The sequence below is a fragment of the Numenius arquata genome, chromosome 12, assembly GCF_964106895.1.
Source record: "Numenius arquata chromosome 12, bNumArq3.hap1.1, whole genome shotgun sequence".
NCBI lineage: Eukaryota > Metazoa > Chordata > Aves > Charadriiformes > Scolopacidae > Numenius > Numenius arquata.
Genome location: NC_133587.1, coordinates 39864850 through 39890006, shown reverse-complemented (window position 1 = coordinate 39890006; position 25157 = coordinate 39864850). Strand labels below are relative to the sequence as shown.

The 25157-nt window shown below is 43.5% G+C and overlaps 1 protein-coding gene across 3 annotated transcripts in view; it reads left to right on the top strand.

The window, feature by feature from the left end:
• Window positions 1–25157, top strand: part of OXSR1 (oxidative stress responsive kinase 1) — a 94208-nt gene that overhangs the window by 30870 nt on the left and 38181 nt on the right. For all 3 annotated transcript variants that reach the window (XM_074157005.1, XM_074157006.1, XM_074157007.1), the window contains exon 4: window positions 11255–11396. In XM_074157005.1, the coding sequence (XP_074013106.1) occupies window positions 11255–11396 (142 nt within the window). The remainder of the gene's footprint in view (window positions 1–11254; window positions 11397–25157) is intronic.

Here is a 25157-nt window from a genome sequence, read left to right as displayed (position 1 = left end):
AGTTCTAGAAAATAAATTTCACTGTCATCTTCTCAAGTGATGGATCTGAAATGGTGCTTCTTGGGTTGTGTTAGCAAAAAAAAAAAAAGGCTCTGTAAGCCTTGGATGAGCTTTTGAACTGGGGAAGTGTGCAACCAACTCCACCGAGCCCAACCATTTCCACTAGCTTTATCGTGAGACCTTCAGCTCCTCTTGCAAGGCTGGTTCCTTGACCTTTTTGTCACTTGCATCTTGGAGGCCTGCATGATGCTGATGGCTTGTTGGTAACCAGCCATTCTTTTGATGCTGGCTGCCCTTCTGAGGAACTTCTAAATAGCTTCTATTTCAGGCAGAGCTACTCCTATAATGTCAGTGTATGGCCTTAAAAAGGGAGGAGAACATCAGTGTGGGTGCAGCTTGATTTGTGTAGTGTTGTTGCTCAGAGCTGGATTGCTTTGCCCACTTGTTCTAGTGGACAAAATAACTGGGAATACTTGGGACAATTTCAGATTACCACCTTGTTAACGCAGAGCCAGGGAAACTTTCCCCTTTCTGGATTTGTTCTCAGACACTGGAGAAACAGCTTTTCAAACACTGTCTCTCAAAAGAAAAAAAATATTCTTATCAGTAATGCTTAATTTGATGTCATAATATTTTCCAGGAACCCTGTTTAAGTTACAGTCATGAAAAGAAAGGGAATCAAGTTCTGGATGATAACACATAGGACTGTTGATAAATCTTAGACCTGTCTTTAGGAAGACTTGATTTTCCTGGCACCCCTAGTGAGAAGGAATTGGAAGCTGAAAAAAAAAACCCCAACTGTTTTCTTGCTTTTTATAAAAACTTTTGGGCTTCTCTGTTTTTGGCTCAATACCGAGGACTGTAAAATGCCAGAAGATGATGTGGAAAAATCTGGCTAAACCTGTTGGCTTTTTCCACACGAGCTCAACAATGACCATAAAACATGTGTCTTTGAAGATCTTCTGTAGAGAATTTTAGCAGTTCTCGTGGGGACAATCAAATTTTATGCCAACTTAAGTCTGTCTTCAACGGTTTTTAATGTCTCATGTGCTTATGTGTCATTAAGTAATACCATCTCTTTTCCTGAAGGGACACATAACAGGTCATTAAAGATGTGATTGCTGTTTGTGTGTAGAAAAGAATCCCCTGCCAGCTTAATGCAAGTAGTTTTGCTGTGTGTCTAAAAAAGTGTATCTAGGGGGGAAGGTTTCCACAGCGTGAGGAAATGGCATTTCAGGAGTGCGGGAGAGACAGCAGCAATGTTTTTGGCCTTCTTTAGGAGAGTACACAACCTCTTTGAAGAAAATGTACAGCTGCCTTAGCTAGTATTTTCATAGCAGTTTTCTGTCAGAACCAAGTCAGGATTAGGCTCATCCTTGACACTCCAAATGTTGCTTTTGTTTGTCCTCTTTTTTTTTTTTTTGTGTAAAGTTTGGAAAAAGAATCAGACTCTTTATGGACTATCTTTTCATTATCAAGGTACTATAAACGTAAAGACTGGACGGGAAAATTTCTGGAGAAGTAATCATTGCTTCAGAACAAGCCTCTTGGTGGTGTGAATTATGACCTGTTTGTCATTTAATATTCACTTTGAATGGGCTTCCACGTTATACAGACTGAGAAGTGACCCTTGTGCAGCTCTGGCATTGAATGGGGTCCTTTCAGTAAAGTAGTGCTATGAAATCACGAAGATGATCCTAGGCCTGGAGAACCTCTGCTATGAGGACAAGCTGAGAGAGGTGGGGTTGTTCAGCCTGGAGAAGAGAAGGCTCTAAGGAGACCTTACAGCAGCCTTCCAGTATCTGAAGGGGGCCTACAAGAAAGCTGAAGAGGAACTTTTAACAAGGGCATGTAGTGATAGGATGAGGGGTAATGGCTTCAAACTGAAAGAGGGAAGATTTAGATTAGATATTGGGAAGAAATTCTTTCCTGTGAGGGTGGTGAGGCACTGGAACAGGTTGCCCAGAAAAATTGTGGATGCGTGTTCGCTGGAGTTGTTCAAGGCCAGGTTGGATGGGGCTTTGAACAATCTGGTCTGGTGGGGGTGTCATTGCCCATGGCAGGGGGCTTGGAACTAGATGATCTTCCAACTTAAGCTATGCTATGAATCTACAATTCTAAATCTCACTGCTTATCTTATTCTGTTGTCCGTGTTCAAGACTAGGGTCATACAATAAAAGATGGACTAGTAGCAGTGTCATCCCTCCCCCTCAACACTTCTGTGAGCCAGTGTTAAATTTTTTCACTTAAAATGAAACATTTGGGGGCTGGGAGAATTGCTAAAATAGATAGAAAGACTTTGAGAATGACCTGTCACTCCTTTTTATGCAGGAAGGTACCTTGAGAAGTATTGCTCTTTTCACTGTATACTTTTTTCACAGCTGTACTTCAGAAATCTCATCTTAGATCTCACAGGCAAATTCTACAGGACAATCTTGAGGATGGGTGAAGAAGCTTGTGTATTGGAGCCTTCTGGCTGAAGAGCTTTTTCATTCACTTTTAATGAGAGTATTTCCAGTTGTTTTTAGGCTGATTTATGTAACAAGAGACACTTTAAAAACTGCTTCTCATTCCTTTCAGCTTACTTCTTATCACTAATAAACTGGCTAGTTTTGTAGGCATCTGTTGTCCAGCGAGAAAAATAATGCTCTGACTTTCTCAACAGAAAAAAACCTTTGAGCTGTTTTTATAGACCAGAAAGGAAGGGGGGAAAAAAAAACAAAACCCCAAACCAGGGTGCAGGCTAACTCTTTCATTCCATCTAACTGTTCAGAGAGCAGGGACTGAGACTTGCACATCCCAGTAAGTACTTATCAAATCTGTTTTGGTTCTGTGTCTTGATTGTGGCTTTTGTACTTGAGAATTTCTCCTGAGTAAAAGTTCAAAAGTTTATTGTTTCTCTTCCATCAGTGTCAGCGTATGCTGGTATGTGTTTTCAGGCTGAAACTAGTTTTAATTTCTGCCTGCTTACACTGACCTTATTAGTTTGATAAACAGCCCACAAGACAGGCCAGTCTGTAATGCACGTCTTTGTTGTTGGAAGTGCAATTTAATTTATTTTCTAGTTGCAGTCATTTTGTTGAAATCTTAACCTAGTCGTACATACAAGTATTTGAGAAATGTCTCTGAGGGAAAATACTCTAAATCCATGAGGCGTTGTTGTCTGATAAGAGCGCCTTGCTCCTCTGAGCAGCCAGCCGGTGCGCTCAAAGGTAGCTTAATTGCCTGACTGGCATTGCTGCTGAAAGGGAACTATTTGTCTGAGCTTTGCAAGTGCTGGGTTGGTGGAAGACACCGTTTTCCATCTTTGAAAGTTGCCGGCAGCGAGGAGGTAATGTCCCGGTGAGCTGTTGGGGAGTAGCACCTAAAACTGCTAATGTGCATCGGAGCCAAGTCAGGCTGGTTGAAGTTCCTGCTGAAAGCAGTTATAACTGGCAGATTTGACAACGAAGCAGATGTAGAGCGTAGTTGTTACTGATGGCAGAAATGTGTCTGTGACGATATCCAGCTGGTAGTGACAGGAGGTGCTGGTGTGTCCAGTTACTCTAACACCCTCTTTCAGATCTGGTGATGTGCCTGGGTCAGGTTTGTGAAGAGTCTGTTATTTCTGTTCCCTTCAGAAGGAATTTCAGACCCTTTCTTACAATGATGAAACTGTTTTGTAGGGATCTAAGCTTAGCAATGTCAACTTGGCACCCAGGCCTTTTGGTCCAATGTTACTTTGAACTGCAACTCCAATGGCTATTTCGAGACAGCTGCTGACCTGCTCTTTGCCTCGCTGGCATTCCCCTGTTGTGAATTTTACTCATGCCTTTTTAAAGCTGTCTGAAGCCCAGGCCTGCTCTCGAACTCCTGCGGCTTTTTAGTAGGAAGAGGAGCAGCTGTCCTTTTGTTCTTGTCCTTTTTCTGTCTGTGACCTGTTTGCTCCTCTAAATTCTCACTGGTTTTGACAAGAGCTCTGATTTCACAGGTGACCCAAGGCCGTGGCTAACTCTCTACAAAACAGTTGCTCATATGAAACAGCCGTCTGTGGTGGCTTGCTACATCACACAACAATTTTTACTGTCCTAGCCTACAGCAGATGAGACTTCCAAAATATTTTTAAACTGTGTCAATCCTTTAAATATTGAAACACTTCCAGATAGGGCTTTTGGATCTTCTATCTTCTTGAGGGCTTCTAATTAAATCTGCTAAGGAGATTACTGTATTGAAATAGCTAAACCTTTTATTTTCCAAAAGTTTTTAAGATTATCTAATCAACCTCTTACTTCAACTTTTCATCTTGATTATCTGATGAAGTGTTTGGCCAGCGGTTCAGCAGGCCAGACCAAAAGGGAGGTATGGCAAGTCTTAGGTCCTACCTCCCTGATGGAGACATCTTGTTCTACTTCTGCCTTGCTAATCTCTGATCTGGCAACTCCTAATTCCACAGTGACTTATGATCAAAGCGTAAGCCATCGGTTCTTAGAAATCCTCGTGTTTACGTTGAGTTATTTTGTTAGTTTGAGTCCATCTGGAAGGTTTTTCGTTTTATTTGTAGAGACGCAACTTAATTTCAAACAATTAAGAATGGGATAAGTCAGAAGCAGGAGGTGGTAGGGACTGTAGATGATTGCAGAACGCAGAGTGTGTAGATACATTGTCACTCCTGGCTATAATAGGGAAAGCATGAAAAACAGTAGTTCATCTTCAGATTTTCTCTTAGAAATGTCTCAGCCTCAACTTCAATAGGCTGTTTTGCCCCCTTTGTTGTATTATCTTGCTTCCTGCCTTAATCTTGTATTTCTTAAACATCCATGCAAGTGCTCTAGAGGGAAGGGGGCAAGAAGTAGAAGTTTCCTTAACTCTCCTTCTGTGCTGATGTGGTCTAACCAGAGTTAAGAAGCAACTTCAAAATCAGAAACCTCAGCAATCTCCCTAGATGTCTTTTCCTTTGTTTTGTATAACTTGATCTTTCCTTTCCTTCGCTGCTCTTTTGCTGTATCCCTCAGCCCCAGAGGTACCGAATCCAAGCAGCTGTTCCTCCTTCTTTCGCGTTTTCTTCCTCCCTTTGTCAGAGGCAGACAAGATGCAGATTTAATTCTTGGCTCTGGTGACATTCAGGCTCGCTGAAACCGCTGGCTTCTGCTGAGATGTCTTAAAAGAAGCAGATAGGAATCCTGCCGACTCCTGGTTCTCCAAGATGCAGCATGTTCAGCATCAGTGTCCATCAGGTTTGGGGCAGATCTTGATTCTCACAAAATAGTGTAGTGATCTGTTTTCCAGCCTGTTTATGCCAGGCCTCTAAATGGCAAATCAATGCAGATACTGTTACCTGCTTTTCTTTTTCCTTTTTGTTGGAAATTAAGTGAGAGTATTAAATTTTCTTGTTCTGCTTGCTGGACAAATTTAAAGGAGGAGTTTTCTTTGCATTTAACTTATCCTTTATCTTTATCCTGTCACTTAGGTTATAGTATAACGTTCAAGATGTGATTCCCACAGCAACTAGCTCTGCTGTGCGTTTCTTTTGCCTCTGGGGGCATGTAAAATTTCAGCTGTAGTGTTCCTGCATTTAGCTGTAATCTTGTTCTAAACAAGCTTTCATTTCTGCTCAGGTTTTCGTACCCTTCTCCGCTTCAGCTCCATGTGCTGAGGCATTGAGCAGCCTGGCTGACGGACTGTCACGTGGACACTTTCTTCCTCTCCTGAGGAGAAACATTGGAATCAGGCTTCCTAAATGCCATTATTGCTTGCTGATGTAGGTGAGGTCAAAGAAATGCCTTTTGGATTTGGAACAGGAAGCGTAGATGTTTTGCGGTGGCTTGCTGTTGAAAGCGAATCAGTGGAACAATTAGGACTTCTTGCCCCCAGGGTGCGATTACACAAAAGTTTTCTCCAGCAGCAAAGCTGGTTTAAGAAGTTCCTGGCTTCTGGGTCTCCACCCTGCTTGGAAAACTGGATTACCAATTACTGCGGTGATCTCATTTACAGTATGGCTTCGTAAGCAGATGCATTGGCACAGCAGGGAGGTAGTGCGCCATGGAACTCTTTAATCTCATTTTGTTGCCGAAGAAGACGCTGGAGTAGCACAAAGTACAGGGAGCTGAAGGAGACTTTTCCTGGGTACACGTGTGGGGTGCAAGACAGGACTGCATTTACTCGGGGTCAAGAAAGTCCATTGCAAATGGTCTGCCTGATGTAAATGTATGAAAACTGAATATCCCTCTCTTAAAAATTCAGGATATGGCTCTGCTCACGGATTTCTTGTGTCTTCATTGCCCAGATACTGCTGTAATGGGTGGAAATCAATGACTTGCTTCTGGAAAGTTGGAGTTGGCTTCTGTGGATCCGAGTCAACTAACCATGACAAAATGGGAAAGGTGAACTGCTCTTCACTCCTGGGGGGCAGTGGAGGGAGCAATGGGATAGATACCTGTTCCGTTGTGCAGCTGGACAGATAATTGTCTGCAGAACTCCTGTGAGCAATAAGGACTCCAGAAAAAGTTGCTCACTGCAGGTTTGTCTTTGACCTGCAGTAGTTAGAGGCTGGGTTTTTTTCAGGTGTTTAACAGCCAGTTCCTGGTGAGTTCTGCTGTCGTTAGGAGCTATTGCATTAGCAGCTTTCAGAGCAGGGGAGGAAGCTCGTGGGTTTGAGCAGAAAACCACTTAACTTTCAATTGCTGAGAGATTGTGCTTTACTAAATAGACGTAATATAGTTTTCAATTGGCGTCAGAATATACCGAGGCACTTTAATTCATGATGTATGATAAATAATGCTAAATGCTTTATCAAATTGCACAATATCTTGTAGGCTTCCTGTTCGTGTGCTGCTCAGTGTATATTTGATGGGCAGGAATTTGTTTATCACTGCATTTTTTCCACATCAATCTCTAAATATCCTCTCCTTCCTTTTGTCTTCTGTTGGGCTTTGAGATCAGTTACTCATCACCAGACTTCTTTAAACATCCTTATTAATGACAGCATTATTTATATTTACATTTTAGGCTCTAGTTCTGGCTCTTCCCTCTGTCTTGTTTTGTCTTTTCCTGATGCGCTTCCCCTTCTGGGCTTGGAAGAGCTTTCCAGTCACCCTCAGCCAAACTGAATTTCTTTCTCACTTAAGCCTGACCCTCCTATTCTGTAAATCTCCAGCTTCTTCTTGTGCATTTCTAATCAGAAAAATCAGGAGAGAACTGTTGTAATCTAACATAATGCCATGTATAATATGGAGTACTTGATGGTATTACCTGAAATTGAAGCTGTATTCTAGGGAGGAGTCAAAGATTTCTTTAAAACAAAAAAAAGACATTGTAGTGGTGTTTTTTTTTTTTTCCTTGATAATATTGTAACTGTTCTCTAATATAGGATGAGTGCCTTATTTCCAATGTGAATCTAATCTTCTGGCCGCTAGATTATGGGAGATGTTTGTCTTTCAAATTATTCAATCTCTTTGTGTACGTAGAGCACAAATCTATACTGAAGCTTCATTTAAGCAGAGATCCAACTATGTTCAGGTGTACTCTTAACTTCCCCAGTTACTCTTAAACTGGTTTGGAAGCTGGCTCAGAAACTGGACATGTCAGGAATCAGGCTGGTGTTTCGGAATAGGGATGCTGGGTTTGTAAAGCACGTGCTCTTCTGTAGGTTGGATCTTGGTTCCAGTTCAGCTGAATTAATTTCCAGTGAATTTCCAGCAGTTAATGCATTGCTGGATTGGGAACAGGCCACTTTGTCATTTTTTCCCCTTAGGCTAAGGATGGGGCTCCCATTTACTAATCTATTGTGTGAGGAAGTTGGTGTAAGTGAGAAAATCTGTCCACATCCTAAGGCGGTGGAGGTCTTACCCTGGTAAGTGTGTCACACGCTTAACTGAGATCCTCGGGAACGACTGCATTTTGGCATCAGCCTGGTAAATTCAATGCAGTATCTGCCTTCTAGCGGAAAGCGTTTCCCTCAGTAGTGGAATTCCCATGACTTCTCCTTTCAAAGTCACTTCGTGCTTAGCTGTGGGTTTCCGTTTGGGGATCTGGTTGTTCAGTTGCTCCACGTCCTCCATGGCAGGAGATTCTGAACACAGCACGAAGCAGCGTGTGAAAGTGCAGCTTGGCTTCCTCTTTTGTATCCCATGGTGCTTGATGAAGTTGCAATTGAATCAGGAAGGACTACCTACTTTCCAAATTTACTGATCTGTGAGGTGGAAAAATCGCAACTTTATGGTGTTGTGGTGCCAGTAGCAAAACTTTTTTTCCTTGCACAAAGTGAAGATGATCAAAATAACACTTTCTGCAACAGGAAGGTGTCTCTTGGGTTGCTTTTCCTGTTGTTTCCTGAACTAAGCATTTTGCTGGTAGCCTTTTTGCTGCCCTTCTTTCTGTCGAAGACTGGCAAATTCCTCCACTTCTTTGAACATCTCAGTGTGAAAGTAAAGTGGGTTTTTAAAAAATGTGCTTAAAAAGTGATAGGCTGGGCTGGGATCAGATATAGTATGGGTGTGAATCAGCCCTTTCACAATGAAGGCTGGCTCTGTGCATGCCCTCTTGTCTGTCTAACCCCCGCCCCCTTTTCTGGGTTAATTACAACCTCTAATTTGGCTAAATACAGGAGGTTTTTTTGACCAAATGAATTTTGAGCACCATATGATCTGCCTCCTCATGTTCCCTGAGCCCTTTGCAGGAGAAGGGAAATGTTTTTGAACAAAGTCTGCTAACAGAGTTGTGGGTGGAAAGAGGACAAAACGAGTACGTGAAGAACCACATATTTTCACTGGACTTCTAAAACAAGTGACAGTTTGTTCTCCAGATAAAGGCATATTTGAGAGGAAAAAACCTGAACAGTGAAAGTGGAGGGGGTTTCGGTGGGTTTTTTTTTTTTTTGGTGTCACAAAAATTCATGTCCAAAATAAGAAGCATCGAAGCTTGTAAGCACGTACTCTTAAAATATGATTATGTGACAGGCTGAATCCCAGGTGAATCCTCGTGACACACAGCGGAGGCACTTTTTCTTAGACACTAGAACCTAAACGAGAGATTTCAGTGGAGGGGACTGTACTCTTACATCTGGGTTTTACAATTTCCTTTGGTAGAGATAACCTTGCTCCCATGCAGGAAGTCCAACGTATGTTGAAACAACCTCAGTTACGGCTGGGTGAAGCCCTTGGCTAACTAATTAAGCCCCGTGTCAAAACTCACTAAAGATGAGTGTGTTTCCGTGCTCAAGACAGGGTAAAGGAAGGCTGAACACTAAGAGTACTCTTGCATAAAATGCTGGGGGGATGTTATGCAACTTCATTTCTGTATTTTTTTTTTTCCATTTTCCTTATTTATATTCTATTTGGTTAGTGTCTGCTGTGTTTAAGATTGCTTGGTTCAAGGTATTTGCAGAAAATACAAAGGTTTTTTGGGAAGAGGAAGCTGGAGGTGCCGTTCAGGGCAGCCAGGGAGCTGGTCTAATGGCTTGCTGCATTCACAAATGTGTTCTCCTTCCTTCTTCTCCTCCTCTTCCTCTTCATTGTCTCCGAAACTCATCTGTTCAGAGGTTATGCTCACTACCAACAAAACATAGCACTTCTTTTCCCCCCTCAGCTTATTTTTTTGGTGGATTTAGTGGGTGACTTGATGTTCCCTGTGAGCACTAATGCTGGTGGGCTGGAGAAGATGGAAAGCGTTGTGACTGGGCAGAGTGGGGAATAGTGACTGTCCTGACTGCAGCAAGGAGCACATACCATTTCCCGCAAACAAAGGCACCCATGGAATTATTTCCTGCACAGTTTGAATTGTGCAAAACAAGCCTTTCCATGTGGTGTTTGAATTCGAACCTTGCAGCCTTTTTGCTTTCATGTCAGAATCCAAAAGTAAACTACTTTGCTAAGCACAAACCGATCTGTGTGATTTTTTTTTTTTTTTTTTTTTTTTGGCCCAAGAAATTCAAATAGGGTAGTTAATAAAATAAGTTTTAAAGGGGGAGAAGTTTTTTGTCAACCTGAACCTTAAGGATGAAAAGAAAAACCAAAAACCTCCATTGTATTTTTCTGCTTGCTTCAAGAATTTACAAGGTGGAACCTGTAATTTCCTCATTGAGCAAATTCACGCGAGTAAGTTTCTCAGCTTTTACTGTTCTTCAGATACAAAAATGTTTAGATTCTCTTACTTATTTTTTTGGTTGCAAGTTGGGAAGAATAAACTTTCAGCTTTTCTAAACGAGCTGAGTTAGCATTGAGTTGTTCTTAACTGTTCAAAGACAATTAAGGCTGGAATTTGTGCTTTGCAGTCGTGCCTGCTTTTCTCCTTGTTTAAGAACTTCCCAGTAGTGCTGACATTGCTTTGTGTCCGTAGCTGTAAAAATCCTGCTAGCTGACTATCCAGTCGTTAAACCATAGAAACCCAAGTTTGAAGGGGCTAAATAGCAGAGGCCTGGAAAACAGGCTTAGACATTCCGTACTGGAGCAATAAAAATACAGTTCTGAGAAGACTGTCTTCAGTCCAGATGCAAATACAAAAAATACAGTACCCAATGTATCATGAAAAAAGGACCTTGCACAAGAGGCGTGTTACTAGTCATTGATTCCATTTATTCCTGGGTGCAATTCAAAGAGGTGGTTTGCTCTATAAAGCGTGGTTTGTCATGCAAGATGATGTCATTCACACCATGGTTGGGAGAGAGCCTGATGTTTCTAGGGAAGGATCTAAGCTATTCCAGTTCTGTACGTGGTGAAGTGACTTATTGTCAGAATTCAGCCTCATTTGTTCTCTATTTAATAATTTCCACTTTTTTCTTTTAGGGCGGTGTCATCCCTTAATGTATTAGATTTTTCTTGCTCTTCTTCTGCGTTGAGTTTATAAGAGCTGAAAAAGAGAGTCTAATTTTATCAAGCTTGTTGCCTTCAGCTTGTGAATCCTGGCAGCCCCCTGCTTTTTCCATTTCCCCCTCCTGCCTCTCCAGTGCTCGGTACTAAAACAGCTGTAGCATCGGTATCTACCTGAAAACCTTCCAAGAGTCCTGTCTATGTGCACTTTACGTTTTGGCTTGTTCAAATAACTTCTCAGTTACTTGCCATCGTGGGGATTTTACAGCCCGCCTTGAGGATCTGCACCCCTGTGCATCGTTGCTTCTGCTCTCCTGCAGCAAAGGCTTCAGCTACTGACTCTGATCCTGACCATCGTTGCTTCCCCTCCCAATAAATTCCTTGGGCTTGTACATTAAGTGATTATAAAATACACTTAGCTGTGAATCTGTTTTTCTAGTTTGAACTAATGTGTTGAACTCTGTTTTCTCTAGGCTCCGTCCTGGATATTATAAAGCACATTGTGGCCAAAGGAGAACACAAGACTGGTGTCCTGGATGAACCCTGTATAGCCACAATCCTTAAGGAGGTGCTGGAGGGGCTGGACTATCTGCATAAAAATGGACAAATCCACAGGTATTTTTTCATTTTCCTCATCTTTGCCCAAAATGTGTTTCGCTGAAACAGCAGCTGAACACATGCAGTCTCATCCTACAACCAACTGTGAGGGCATGGAAAGAGGAAAATAAAGGTGGGACCTTAATCAAAACTCAGAATTCAAATGCTGCTTTAGGAAATACTATGACTAGGCCAAGTTTGGGTAAACTTTGCGGTATCAGAAGTTCTGATATAGAGAACCCTTTTTCCAAATGTCAACATCCAGCTGCAAAGTCTGGTTGTTGGAGCTGGAAAACTTCAGCTGGTTTTCTTTCTTGCAGAGCTACAAATCACCAAGAGCACTGCATAAGAAGTGTTGAGCAATTTAATAAGGAGTCCTTCAAGCCCTGTTCTTTCTTTTTTTAAGGCTAGCTGCAAGATCAACATAATGAAATTTAAATTTGGGTAATTTCATTTTAAAAAAAAAAAAAGATGGAAACAAAATTAGTGGAAAAACAACTTCTGTAGGCAAAATCCAGTTAACTAATGGCCTGTGATTTGATGGATCACTGAAACGTGTGGGTTTCTGTGCTGCTGTGTCGTTTGGGAGGTATTTTTAAATCATGTTTTCCTCTCTGCTGGTGTCAAGGTGTGGTGTAGTTCAGCAAGAGAGGATACTAAATCAGTATGTTCTGCCATTAAAAAGAATAAGATTTGCAATCCTAAATATGTGCTGAAAATAGAATATACCGCTTGTGGTTAATATACATCATCCCAGCCACAGACTGCTGCTGGGAACAACAGCCGCCTCTTTCTTGGGAATTTTGTGAGCTTGGCTCTCTTCTGGTACAATGCCATTATAAGCATTGCTGCTGTGCTGGAGTAAGTTTCTGTCCTCTTACGATAGCTGCATAAGAAGAGGTAACTCTTTTTGCCAAAATGTTATTTTAATTAGAAAACCCAAGAAGTATTTATTTCATATTTTTGGTCAAACAGACTGGTTTTTATAGGTTGCTTTGGGTTAAAAAGAAAGAAGTGGTTGGAAATAATTATGGTGGAATTCTTTTCCCTGAAGGAAGTCTCAAATTTCGGATTCCAGTCTCTTTTAAAATTCTGATTTAACAAGAGCTGTCTTCATTGAAGACAGTTTTGATTTCGCAGCTGGGTGTTTAACTTTGTTTTTGTAGAGATAAGACTTCACGTAGCTCTGGGAAGTTAGAATAAAGTAGCAGACCAACTTCCTTGCGGAGTAGATGGTAGTTTTTCACCCTTGGCATAAGTAATTTAAAAAACATGCTCATCTGTGACTTGCAGTTGACTTGCTTGACTGATTTAGTTCATCTTCTGGTCTAATCAAATCAAAATATATACGTTAAAGCAGCAGTAACCTGTTAAATTTCAGTTTTTCTGAAGATGTCACATAACTATTTCTGTATTGAAGCAGAGGTGGTTCTTGACTTGCTGTAGTGAAACAGCAACACTAGTCATGGCGGTAAAGCTTAGAGGGGATATATTATGTGTTGGCTTTTTTTACTGCACTCAGCTAAAATATGATGGTCACGCAAAGTTCAAACTGCTTGTTCTGAGGAAAATGTGATTCATATTGAATCATTTGGAGGGAGACTGAACCAAGCCTGCTCCAGCCATTCTCATCGTGCTTGTTTCAAACATTTTGCCCTTATTTAGGGGACTTCAGCAAAGAAATCAAAGCTGTGTCATTGCTGCCACTGAAGGTTGCGGTTGTGTGTGTCAGCTACTTTGCATGTGTTGCATCCCTCTATTTTGGGGCTGCTCCAACAATTGCATAATGTTTTATCAGAAAAAAAGTGTTTGGGTTACCTCATTGTGTGGCCTGGGAAATTTGGAGAAGTGGTAATAGTCAAGATACAGAAGGAAAAGTGTGCAGTTTCCTACCTGTGAAGCAAAGGATGGGTTTTTAACCCATCTGTTGGCAGAAAGCAAGCTTAGATGCCTTTGAGGGGTGAAACATGTTTCCTGAATGGAGTTAATCGTGTTTCTTGCATTTCATCCAGATATGTGTAAGCTGCTGAGAAAAACACAGTTTAAAGTTGTAGTACAGATGGGACCTTTCCTCATACATAGGAATATCTGTATGGTTTTCCCATCTTCCTTAATGCTAGGGGTCATAATATTGGTCATGGCTGATGGGAAAGGCAGGTGGAAATCGTGCAGTCGTGCCAGGGATGCTCTGGGAGGAAGTGTTTAAAATAACTAAACTCTGGTCCCCTGGGTCAGCTTAAAGTATGTGGCTCTGGAGGAAAGCGGCTGCATCAGTTGATGGCTGAGGGGCTGAATATGGTGTCTGCCATGTGGGGCAGCTGCGGTTGGGGTGAGCTTCAGGCCAAAACAAGGTCAGCTGGGAAGAGTCAAAATTGAAGGGTTTAGGATAGACCTGGAAAATCCAACCCAAAGCAAGCAGATATTCAGCAGAGCAAAGTGTTGGCTGGTTACGCTGAATATCGCAACTCTGCGTTACACTTAGGGGAAAACGGCTTGGTGAAGTTAGAGACACAGTATGGATGGAATAGGTGTCATTAGCATATCTGGAGTTGGACACCCAGGCTGGTGGCAAAGCCCAAAGGATGAATATCTGCACCCAAATGTAGTTTTGTGGGTGGTGTTGACCTGAAGTGGGGACAGCTTGTTACTGCTGTAAATCATCGGTGAGATCAGAGAATATATGTCTGACAGCGGAGCTGCTCGATACTTTTAAATTGTGCATCGTCTTAAATGACTAAATCAAGTTAACACGTGGAAGACTGCCTTAATGAAATTCTGCTGCTGCTGGATCTTACTCTGCATAAGCCTGCCTTGAACTTAATGCCACTTCTAATTAAGGTTTGGGGAGCTGGCTTCGCATGGAAGTGTAAATCCCCTGCTTTGGACAGGAGGGTAGCTTGACAGTATTCTCTAGAGGAGATTAGGAAGCCAAATATCTAGTGAAGGCTTAAATTATAATAATTTTTTGTGTGTGTGTGTTTACTTTCCTAATTAACAGCCAGGGCGAGGCTGAGGCTTCAATAGATGCCATTGTTCAGCAGCAAATACTTAAGTCTCCCACATTGTCCAAAGTGATATTTTTTTTGCATTTGTCTTGCAAGGGCTGTTGGGAGCAGAGTCTGGAGCCTTATGGCAAAGACAAAGGAGAAGGCAGAATCAGTTTTATTTTCATCAAACGCTCTATACCAAGGTAACGATTACAAATGATCCCCGTCTGCCTCCAAAATCGCCGCTGCCTCCCGTATCTCGGGGTTGGCAGCTCTCTGCTTTCGTTGCTGTTGGACCTGTCCCTGGCGTTTCTCCCGTGCCAGTTGCTGCCATCCCCGTTGAGGTTTTTCTGTGTGGTGGAGTGATCCCAATGGCCATTGGAAATCCTAGTGATTGTGATAAGCGAGTTGAATACCTGGGCACCAGCCAGCGCACGGGGGACAGAGGGCTAGACTTGGAAACCTTCGGATGAAGCTATCCTGGAGGAATCCGTTCGGACACGTGTGTGGGGTTTTTTTTTTTTTTTATGGAAGTAGAGCAAGACCCATGTCCTGCGAGGGGCTGCTCCTGTGCTAATCTTGTCTGGGTGACACACGGGGTATGTTGTACCTCTTCCCCATTTGGACTCTGATTCCTCTGTGTATTTGGGGATTAGCGGGAGTTTGATGAATGACTTGGAAAGAAAACTAAAGCAAAAGCAACCCAAGAGGTTTTATTGCTTAAAGGGATTTGTTGGAGGGAAGTTCAAGGCTTTTTCAGGTGGTGCTCTTTATGGCAGTCTGACAAATGAATCATGCTGATTAACTGTTACAAGGTCTCTCTGTCTTTCTCCCTATTTTTATCTCTGAGCTTATCTTCTGTTCATGATTAGCTGTTGTGTAACTGAATATTTCAGTTAGTCCAGGTGAAATGATACGCTGCTCGAATATAATCAGATTCTCGTATTTTGGCATAATAAATGTGATACTTGCATACTTTTTTTTTTTTTTGCTAAAAACAAAAAAGCTTAGGAAGTGGTTTAGAGTTGCATGCGCTTGAAATATTGGCGTGGCAGTGATCCAGCTATTAATTTGTTTGCTGCTCTACTTCTTAAGGGGCGAGAGGTGCAGCAGCCCATTTGATACGCTCAGTTAGAGGAGCTTGTGCCCCCATACGGAATGTTTTGGCTTTTTTTTTGGGTGTCTTTTCAAAATGAGTGTGGGGCAGCAGGGTGCTGTGGCAGCTCTTTGAACGTTGCTTTGAAGCGCCCCTGGAAACAATATTCTTGCTGTGTTTTTATGCCAAATACATTAGCTTATTTTTTGGACCTTGGGATGGTTTTGACACAGGATCGAAGTTTAACTGCCTGCCTCTTCTAACTAAATTAAGAGAAAATAATTTCTGAAGAAAGGGTGTCTGTATGTGAGCACATATACAGAACGATCCTCCAGTAGTGAGTTTCGGATTTAAGATGAAGGAGCTGATGGATATATTTTGGCAGAACTCAGCTGTCCTGCAGGATTCAAGCTTAATTTTCATGTAGCTGATTAATGCATTGATAGCCGTGCTGGCAGATATTGTGGTTAAACTGGATTCCAGTATGCCTCTGATTATGTTGATGACTGAAATACTGTGCTTTTTTGTTTCTGCAGCAATACTGTAGGAGAATTTCACAGCCCTCCTCTCCACAGTGCTATAATCTTGTTTTGGGGAGTGTATTTTGGAACTTAAGTTTGGTAGAGGGGGACTGAGGGATGGATAAAGGCATGTGGAGCCCTTCACCTCTAATTGCCAGTTTGATTTTTAAGTCAGGACACTAGTAATTTGAAATCTAGCTACTGCTCAGCCCTGGGAAGTGGAATTTTATCTTCAGAGAAGTGTACTTTGGTGTCTTCTTCCTTATGGTACGGAATGGGCAGAATTAGCCTTTAGAACTAGTTGTTAATATAACGAACGATAGAACTGTTGCTCTTGAGTGTCTTGGTGGGACAGGGGAAAAGAGATGCTGCTCTAGGTTGTACTGGGCAATTTGTTCCCCCAAATGAACACCTTGCTGTGCAGCATTGGGGGCACAAGGACCACCGAGTCCCCACTCTGTGTGCACAGCAGTCAGACTGGGGCCTATTGTGGTGGTTTGGTGGACCAGCGTGTTCTCCTGGTGGCTCTTTCTTCCACTGCATCATCCTGAAATTCATTGTTTAAAAAAAAAAAAAAAAACAAAACAAAAAAAAAAACAAACAAACAAATAAAAAAAATTCTCTGTGGTTGCAAAGAGAAAATATGAACCAGATGTAAATCCTGAATCTGCAGATAGCCAGAAACAATAGCTCCTGTGGAGACAGTTTTCCTTGAAATGGATAAAGACAATCTCTGCTCTAAAAACCTGGCAATTAAAACTGATGGTAACTCTCACTGCTGATGAAAGCACAGGAACGCTGGGGTCCATGCAGTGGCTTCAGCCTAACGTCAGTGCCTCAGCCCTCAGGGGCTCCCTGCGTTATGAGGGTCCACCCAGCAGCTCGTGGGGTGATGTCTGAAGGTGAGCACTTGCTCTACGACTCTTGCGTTCAGGGGTCTGTCCCTACGTCACTCTCTTCAGACACTATGGGCTTTGTCACTGGGTGTCCTGCAGTTCCTCAAAGTAACTTTGATTTAGTCCAAGGGGAAAAACAACTTTTTGGTACAACTACAATGCACTGCACTAAAAGGGAGGTGAGTTTCTAGCTTTTTCTTCCCACCTTTGTTACGTGGGGATGAGAAGCAGGAAAAATATCACAAAGAGCGGGAGATAGAGGTTGGGGTGATCTCTGAAAGGCTCAACAGCAGTGATGGGTTTGGGTCAGTGATCCATGACAGTTGCACACTCAACTAAGGCGTTTTCTAGCAATTTCTGATTGCCAGGAGTATTTGGGTTTGACATATTTCCAGGGGGAATAATCTTCATTCACTGTCTGCTGCATCAGTTGTATCAGGTGAAAACGTAACAGACTCTGTTAGCTTCTGACTTTGAAGAAACAAAGTACCTTCATGCGTATGTGCAACCACTCTGTTCGTGACATCCTTCTCCTGTCACTGTTTTTATTTGATGTAAATAATAAAGCAGCCCTGAGGAAAGGGACTTGGGGGTGCTGAGGGATGAAAAGCTGGACATAAACAGGCAATGTGCACTTGCAGCCCAGAAGGCCAATCGCATCCTGGGCTGCATCAAAAGAAGTGTTGCCAGCAGATCCAGAGAGGTGATTCTGCCACTTTGCTCTGCTCTGGTGAGACCTCACCTGGAGTACTGTGTGCAGGTCTGAAGCCCTCAATATAAGAAGGACATGGACCTGATGGAGTGGGTCCAGAGGAGGGCCACCAAAATGATCAGGGGGCTGGAGCACCTCTGCTACGAGGACAGACTGAGGGAGCTGGGGTTGTTCAGCCTGGAGAAGAGGAGGCTCCGGGGAGACCTCATAGCGGCCTTCCAGTACCTGAGGGGGGCCTACAGGAAGGCTGGGGAGGGTCTGTTTACAAAGGCCGGCAATGACAGAACAAGGGGTAATGGCTTTAAACTGGAAAAAAGCAGATTTAGATTAGACATTAGGAATAAGCTCTTTACCATGAGGGTGGTGGAGCACTGAAGTAGGTTGCCAAGGGAGGTGGTTGAGGCCCCTTCCCTTGAGACATTCAAGGTGAGGCTCGACGAGGCCCTGGGCAGCCTGGTCTAGTTGGGGGTGTCTCCGTTGACTGCAGGGGGGGTCAGACTAGATGACCTTTGAAGGTCCCTTCCGGCCCAGATGATTCTATGATTCTATGATAAATTACTGGGACTAGATCACCCAGTATAGGCTCTTGCAGCATCTCTCCAGCAGTAGAGTAATTGTTTAAATCACTGGTGTTCATCCTGTTTGTCCTTTCTACTGTGGCGCGTAAAGTGAACAGCTGACTCCAAAAAGATGGCTTTGAATATTGTCCCCTGTTGTAAAGCAGCAGATTTTCTGGCCTTCACAGATCCTAAAAGCTGCCTGTGTGGAGATGCCTTAAGCATTCATTCAAACCACTGCAGTCTTTTCATTCACGTCTTACGCTAAAGCACGAGAAAAAGGTCACTTGCTAAATTTGTGTAGTAACACGTTAAGCACACTTGAAAGTTTTGCAAGACTTCATTTTGATACTAAATCCAATTACGTCCTGTCTTGCAGAGTTCTCATAACATTGTAGCATTAAAAGGTAAAACTTAATACTTTCAAAAACAAAAGTGAGAAAAAACCTGCACACGTGTAGAACAAGAAATAGGGAGCTGCCACAGAGAAACCTATCGTTCCGTGGCAGCCTGGAAAGCATCACCACGTTAGAGTGGGAGTGCCAAGAAGACCGTTTCCATCGTATGGGTACCCAATTTGATAACTGCTTTCTCCATTTTATAGGAATAGGTGAATGAAATAAGGAGATCTCCTTTCCCTTTCTTCTTCCTGTGCTGGCCATGCTTAAAACTTTCATCTTCTAGATTTTGGAGAAGGAAGTCGAGCTGGCAAGTCTCTCGCAAGCCCTGGTTGCCTTGAATTTCTCCTTCTGCGTCACGTTGCAAATGTTGCTGAGCAAGAGCTGTGAGTGGCTTCAGAGATATGGGTGGCTCTTGGCTGCGTAGGGGAATGCCTTGGACCTCGTGTGTGTGTAGATATGAATACCGCTTCCCTGGAGCAGGGGTGCTTATTGCTTATTTGGAGATTAAGACCTTTTTGAGCTGCCCTGTATCAACATTTTTGGGCCTCATTTGATCCAGGTTGAGTGAATGAACTGAAACGAACTTATGTCTCTCTGTCAAGGCAGGGAGATGTGTGCATCACTGGCTTTCTTGGTTCTTCTGCTACCTGATCTACCTTGTACTCAAACTGGGACGATCTGTGTGAGGTAGTTCTGGGGAAATTCCTATTTCTGAGCACACTGGGAACATGTTTTAGCATGCAGGAGATACTGCCTCATGGTGACATGCATCACTAGTATTACCACATGAACCATGTCCACCTCCTTACATCTTAAATAATTTAAATAATTTGACACGAAACATTGAAATAAGGCCAGGTTATAACTTGACTGGTTTTCCTCTGTTACCAATAGTAAGTCAGGGCCTCCCAAAAATATCTGGGCCTCCAGGGGCAGGAGACAGACCTTGTGACTCCACAGCTTGCTCTGTGTGTGTTGCTTTTCATGCAGCAGCTGTTAAAGGAGCTTTGTGCCTTGTCCCCGTTGCAGTCCTTAGGAAGCAGGATCAGGAAATGGAAGGGCTGAATAGATGAATTTGTGGAAGAAATCGTGGTATGTTTTTAGCTGCTGTGCTAAATGTGCTGTATGAAAACTCGATTTTAAAGCCAGCTGGGCAGGGTCCTTTCCTTTCGGGGGATACAAGAAGGAAAACTGAAGTTCTGAGTGAATAGGGGAAACTTGAAAAAGAGGTGTATGAGGTTAGAGATGCATTGACTGCCAAAGGGCTAAAGCTTGTCAGAAGCCTTCGCTGCTTGGCAAATAAGCTGATATTACAACAGTGATGTGCATTGGGGTGAATATGTGAAGCAACAGCCTCTTTTGTAGGAGGAAGAAGTGGGGCTGAGAGGGTTGGTATAATTAGATCATGTTGGGAGACAGGGCTAGGTCTAGTGTTCGTAGCACTTTATTATCTGTCTGAAGGAGCTGATCTGTCTGAAAACTAATTTTTAAGGTTTTGTTTTTAGCTGGAGCAACTTCCCCCCCCACACCGATTGAGTGCAGTTGAGGTTACCTGCAGACTGATGCTGGGCTGGAGGCATGGTGATGGTTGGGGAGGTAAAGTCCAAGGCAGGCAGGATCTGTCACTAAACCGCACCTCCCTTTAACCATTGTTAGGCTTGTAAACACGTGGGAAGAGAAGGCATTAATGAGAGCGCAAAAACATCAAAGGAGAAATTGGCAGAGGAACAAAAAGTGTAAGCTGGACGTAATTTGCTGAGATAAAGGGAAGTTGCAGGCGCGGTGATAACAGTGGCCGTGTGACAGACAGGAGAGCAGTAAGGGATGTGACACGCCGCTTGCTGTCTCGCTTCGTGTCAGGGACTCGCACCGACTTAGCCCAAGGCCTGCAACTCTTTTTTTTACTGCCTCAGCATCTTACCAGCTCCCGGAGCTATTCAGATAACTAAGATGACAGAGTGAATTTCGGGAGGATCTCCTGAAGCTTTCTTTGGTGAGCCCTCTCATGTCTGAGCTGACATAGTGGCTTAACCTAAAATGAATCAAATTCCTGAGTTACGGTTTCTTGGGCTCCAAACCCTCTACTTAAAGCAACAGTCCACTTCTGCAGCGTTGGAGGGCAAAAACTCAGGAGGAATTGTACATAATAAGAGCATCATGGGTCGTCTGAAAGGAGTTTTATGTTTTAGCTAAAATAAAGTACAATGGGAGAGATTCATTTCTCGTGTAGCCCTTACTGGGGTTTCTGTTTGCCTGTGCCAGGAGACTGGATGCAGTTACCTCTCCCAAGAGGTCTCTTCGCTGCTCTGAGTGTGATCTGCCTGGATATTAAGGGTAGGGCACGGAGAAAACAAGTACTCAATGTACTCTTGTTGCTCGTCTTGTTGGAAGCTGACAGTCCTTTCCAGTAGGCTTTGTCTACACACCCCTCTGTTTGCAAAGCCGCAGTCGGTCACTTCTGCCTTCCAAAGCCTTGCTTCACGCTGCTTAAAAGAACCAAAAAGAATGTCTTTTAATTCCTGATAACACTGGATTATTCATCTAACATTCTCCAGATTTTTAAAATGACAGTTAAAAAGCCCTTAAATATTCCTACCTACCCTAGCCCCCGTGAAGCTGGGGCTTTAAAAATGCCTCTACGGTTTATGAGACTCGGAGTAAATCATGAGTTGCCTTGTGCTGCTGGCATTTAGCTCTTACCCTGGGGCCCTGATCTTTCACCACGGCCCAGCAGCCGGCAGAGCGACCCAGAGAAGAGGGTGGAAGCAGTCGCTGTGCTTCCCTGATCCTGAGCAATAAAGCGTGTCGCTGGGCCTGTCCCCTGCTGTAATTTATAGCAGCCTGGCTGCTGCCGCTGGTGCCGGCTGCCAGTGGCCACAAGGGCCTGCTGAGAGGGCTGTGGATGAACAGGGATGGAGCAAGCTGTGGAGTTGGCCATCTCTTCCCCCTGCTTATGCCTGGCTCAGCAGGGAGGCTGGAGAGAGGAGCATGGAAGCTGCTGTGCCAGCTCTCTGCCGTTGGAAGACCTTCAAGCTTTGGGAGATGTTCCTAAGTCCAGCTCTGCGGAGTTAAGTACAGCACTGTACCGAGTAATTGCATCTCGCCCAAGAGTTTGGGAGTTAAAGCTCAGCCCTCTGGCATGAAAATGTTAGTATAAAGGGCTTTTCTGAGCGGAAACAGGGAGAATGCTAATGTACAGCACTTCTGATAGCTGTCTTGATGCCTTCTCCTACGTTGTACTTGAACATGCTGACATTTGAGGGCGTAAAAATACTACTCCGCTTATATGCTCCAAGCCTAGTTTCCATTTTGCAGCTCTGTCTCAAATGTTAAAGCTCTTGCATGTCGCCCGCTTTTTATATCTTGGCTTATAAGGCAAAGGGGAGAGGTGACATAGGTAACAGCGTGCCATTGAAGGGAGAGTAACGTTCGATTGCAGAGAGAGAATAGAGCTCATTTAGTGTGTGTCACAAATCGCTTCATATTTAACTGTAAGTCAAGATACTGTCCTGGAAGTAATTTTACAAATTACTCAGAACAATGTCAACTCCAGCAATTGGTTGCATTCAGTACAAATATTTTGAGTTATTCATTACCATTAACAGCAAATAGTAATTCTTGACTCTTGCACCTTCTCTTTTTTTTTTTTTTTTTGTTTTTAATGAAACTTGGCAGGACCAACCACTCATGCCAAATCATACACTATAGAGTTCAGTCCATGGAAATTTGTTGTTACAGTTGATGTAAATTGCATCTAATGGGCAGATGACTCACGGCTCTGCTGACAGCCAGCGTTGCATCCTAAAGGCACATACGAGCAGGTTGGAAGCAAAGGCATAATAAATGAGGCTTATCTCCATTTCCCCCTTATTATGACAGTTTTCTTCAGTCCTAGGCTGTAGAAGTCCTGGGATGCCACTCTGCTCAGGTCACTTGTCTCACAGTCACAGTGGCTTTATATTGTCCTGGCTATTGCTGCCAATGTAGGTTTCTGAACACAAGCCAAGTGAACCCTTTTCAATTTCCAAACAATATTAAGAGGCTCGTTTAAAAAGCGATAACTTGACATGCTTCATTGCTATTCTTACAAACACCGTAAGTTTTATGGCTTATGCCAGGATTGCGGAGTTGCAGCTGGTTTTTTGATAACGCTGTTCCCCATTATGGACCAGCAAGTCCTCCTTTTTCCTTTAGTGTTGTCACTGCAACGACAACGACTGTATGGCGGTGCCAAGGATTGGTGGCTATGGGTGAGGGCAGATCTGATCATTTAGCAGGATTTTAAGGCTTTTTATAGTGGGAACAAGTTATTAAGATACAGTTCCCCCCCCCCCATTCCCAGTTGAAAAACTTATTGTGGGGGATGTGGGAACACTGCTCTTGAAACTGGGGAGCATCATCCCATTGCCTTCTTGTGCTCCCAAGTCTCCTGTAGCTGGATGCTAGTTGGATTTGGGATCAGTTTTGGTTATATGGCATCTAATGCCTATGACCCAGCCCTAACCTGGAGGCATTAAGGTGATGTAACTGGTACATTAGCCTTTGGTGGCACTGGGAATCTAAACCAGTTTGGAATGCAGATGAGGAGCAATTTCTGTCTTGGTACGAAACCTTTCAGGGCTGATGTGGAGAATCCAGCTTTGCACTGGAGCCGCTCCAAACCCCTCTTCCTACTCTGGTTGTGAAGTACGAGGTAAATAAAAACATAATTGTTGTTTTGCGGAAGGGCTCTTGGAGGCTTTAGAAGAGAGGAAGGTGACAGCTATGGAGCGGGCAAGTCCAGAACTACAGTAGCATTTGTTAAGGTGCTGGCAAGAAAGTTTACTCCAGCCTTCTGTAACTTCATTTAAAATGTGATATAATTACTGTTTATGCTACAGCCTAAAGCTGCTTCCTGTTTCCAGTGTAGTAATTATGCCAGAGGCACACCATTTATTCCAAGCGTATCAGGCCAGGATATGGTCATTACCACATTAATAGGAAGTACCTTCAAATTGTTATACTTGGCAATAACTATATCCTGGAGTAACAAACTTCTCGCCATTCAGCTTGTGAGTTTATAAGCATCTCCTGGCGAGAATAAACAGGAAGGCACCGTTCCTCTCTCCCCTGCCCCATTGCTTTAATGCAATTAATTAATCTTAAAGATGGTTTTAAAGGAGGACCTAATTTGAAAATGTTGCTGGTGACACCGGTATAGGCTAAAGAAAGGGATCTGTGTTCACCCGGTGTTATTGCTGTTTGATGTCCACCCGGTGCTGTTGCAGTGGGTGACGAGATGGCAATATACTGGGTGAGGAATGGCAAAGCTGGAAGTTGCCTCTATGGTACAGCGGCTCCAAAACGGAGTGGGTGTCCCCAAAGAGCTTGCTGCCGATCGGTTCTGCTGCTGTGGGGTGGAGTGTACCACGCTGGGGTGAGTAATGGCCTTCTCAGAGGGTTGGTCACCGGGAGGAAACGCCACATCAAGTTGTGATTTAATTCTGCAGCTCGACTTGGGTATTTGGCAGTGGCCCTTGTTGGCCTCCTGGATTTCTTATTGTAGCAACGACTTGGTTTAATTTCTTGAACCAGCTTGAAGCACCATATTTATTGACTTCTGTTTCTAATGAGAAAATATGTAAATTTTAATCAATCCAAGCTGAAGTTAAAAAGAAAGCAAGCCTCTGCATTGGAGGGGGTTAAGGGACTGGAGTCCTTTGGCTCTTTTTTCCCATGGGATTCAATCTGAGTGCTTGTTTCACTTCTTTTTGTGCTCCAAGCTTGTCCAGCTTGCTCTGTTATGGTGGGATGGTCTGGTGGTATTGAACGGGTGCTGCTTTCTGGACGCTGTTTTTACACCAATGAAACCTTCCTGAGGTTTGGGTTTGACTCTGAAGCACACGACGGCTGAGGCTTCATCCTTAGATCTGCTTAAAAACTTCCCCAGCACTTCCTTCATTGCTCAATGTGATCTGCTTTGGGGACTCGGTGACAGGACAAGAGGTAACGGGCACAAACTTGAACGTAAGAAGTTCCACCTAAACATGAGGAGGAACTTCTTTACCTTGAGGGTGGCAGAGCCCTGGAACAGGCTGCCCAGAGAGGTGGTGGATTCTCCATCTCTGGAGACATTCAAAACCCACCTGGACATGTTCCTGTGCAACCTGCTCTGGGTGGACCTGCTCTGGCAGGGGGGTTGGACTAGATGATCTCCAGAGGTCCCTTCCAACCCCATATCATTCTGGGATTAAAGCAAATTCGTGTTTTCCTGTACTTGCTCTTACACTTGTGCTTCAAAGAAGCATTAGGCTCCAAGATGGTCGCTGGTAGCAAGAGGTATACGTTTGGCATGACTTGAAATACTAGTTTGAAGGCTCAAGGCTTCTGTCAGCTGCAGTTTGCTGTTAAGGTAATCTTTAGTGGGACTGTCTTACGGACAGTCTTTGTTCACTTTTATTGTGCTGTATGCTGGGGGAAAGCTTTGCCATGCCAATGTCCCAGACTGGTGGGTATTGGGAAGAATCTGACAAATGCTAATGCTGGAGAGGATGTGTTTAAAATTATCCTGGCTTGGAACTGGCAGCAGCCCAGGCTTTTCTTCAGAAGAGCAAAGCCAGGAAGGAGGAG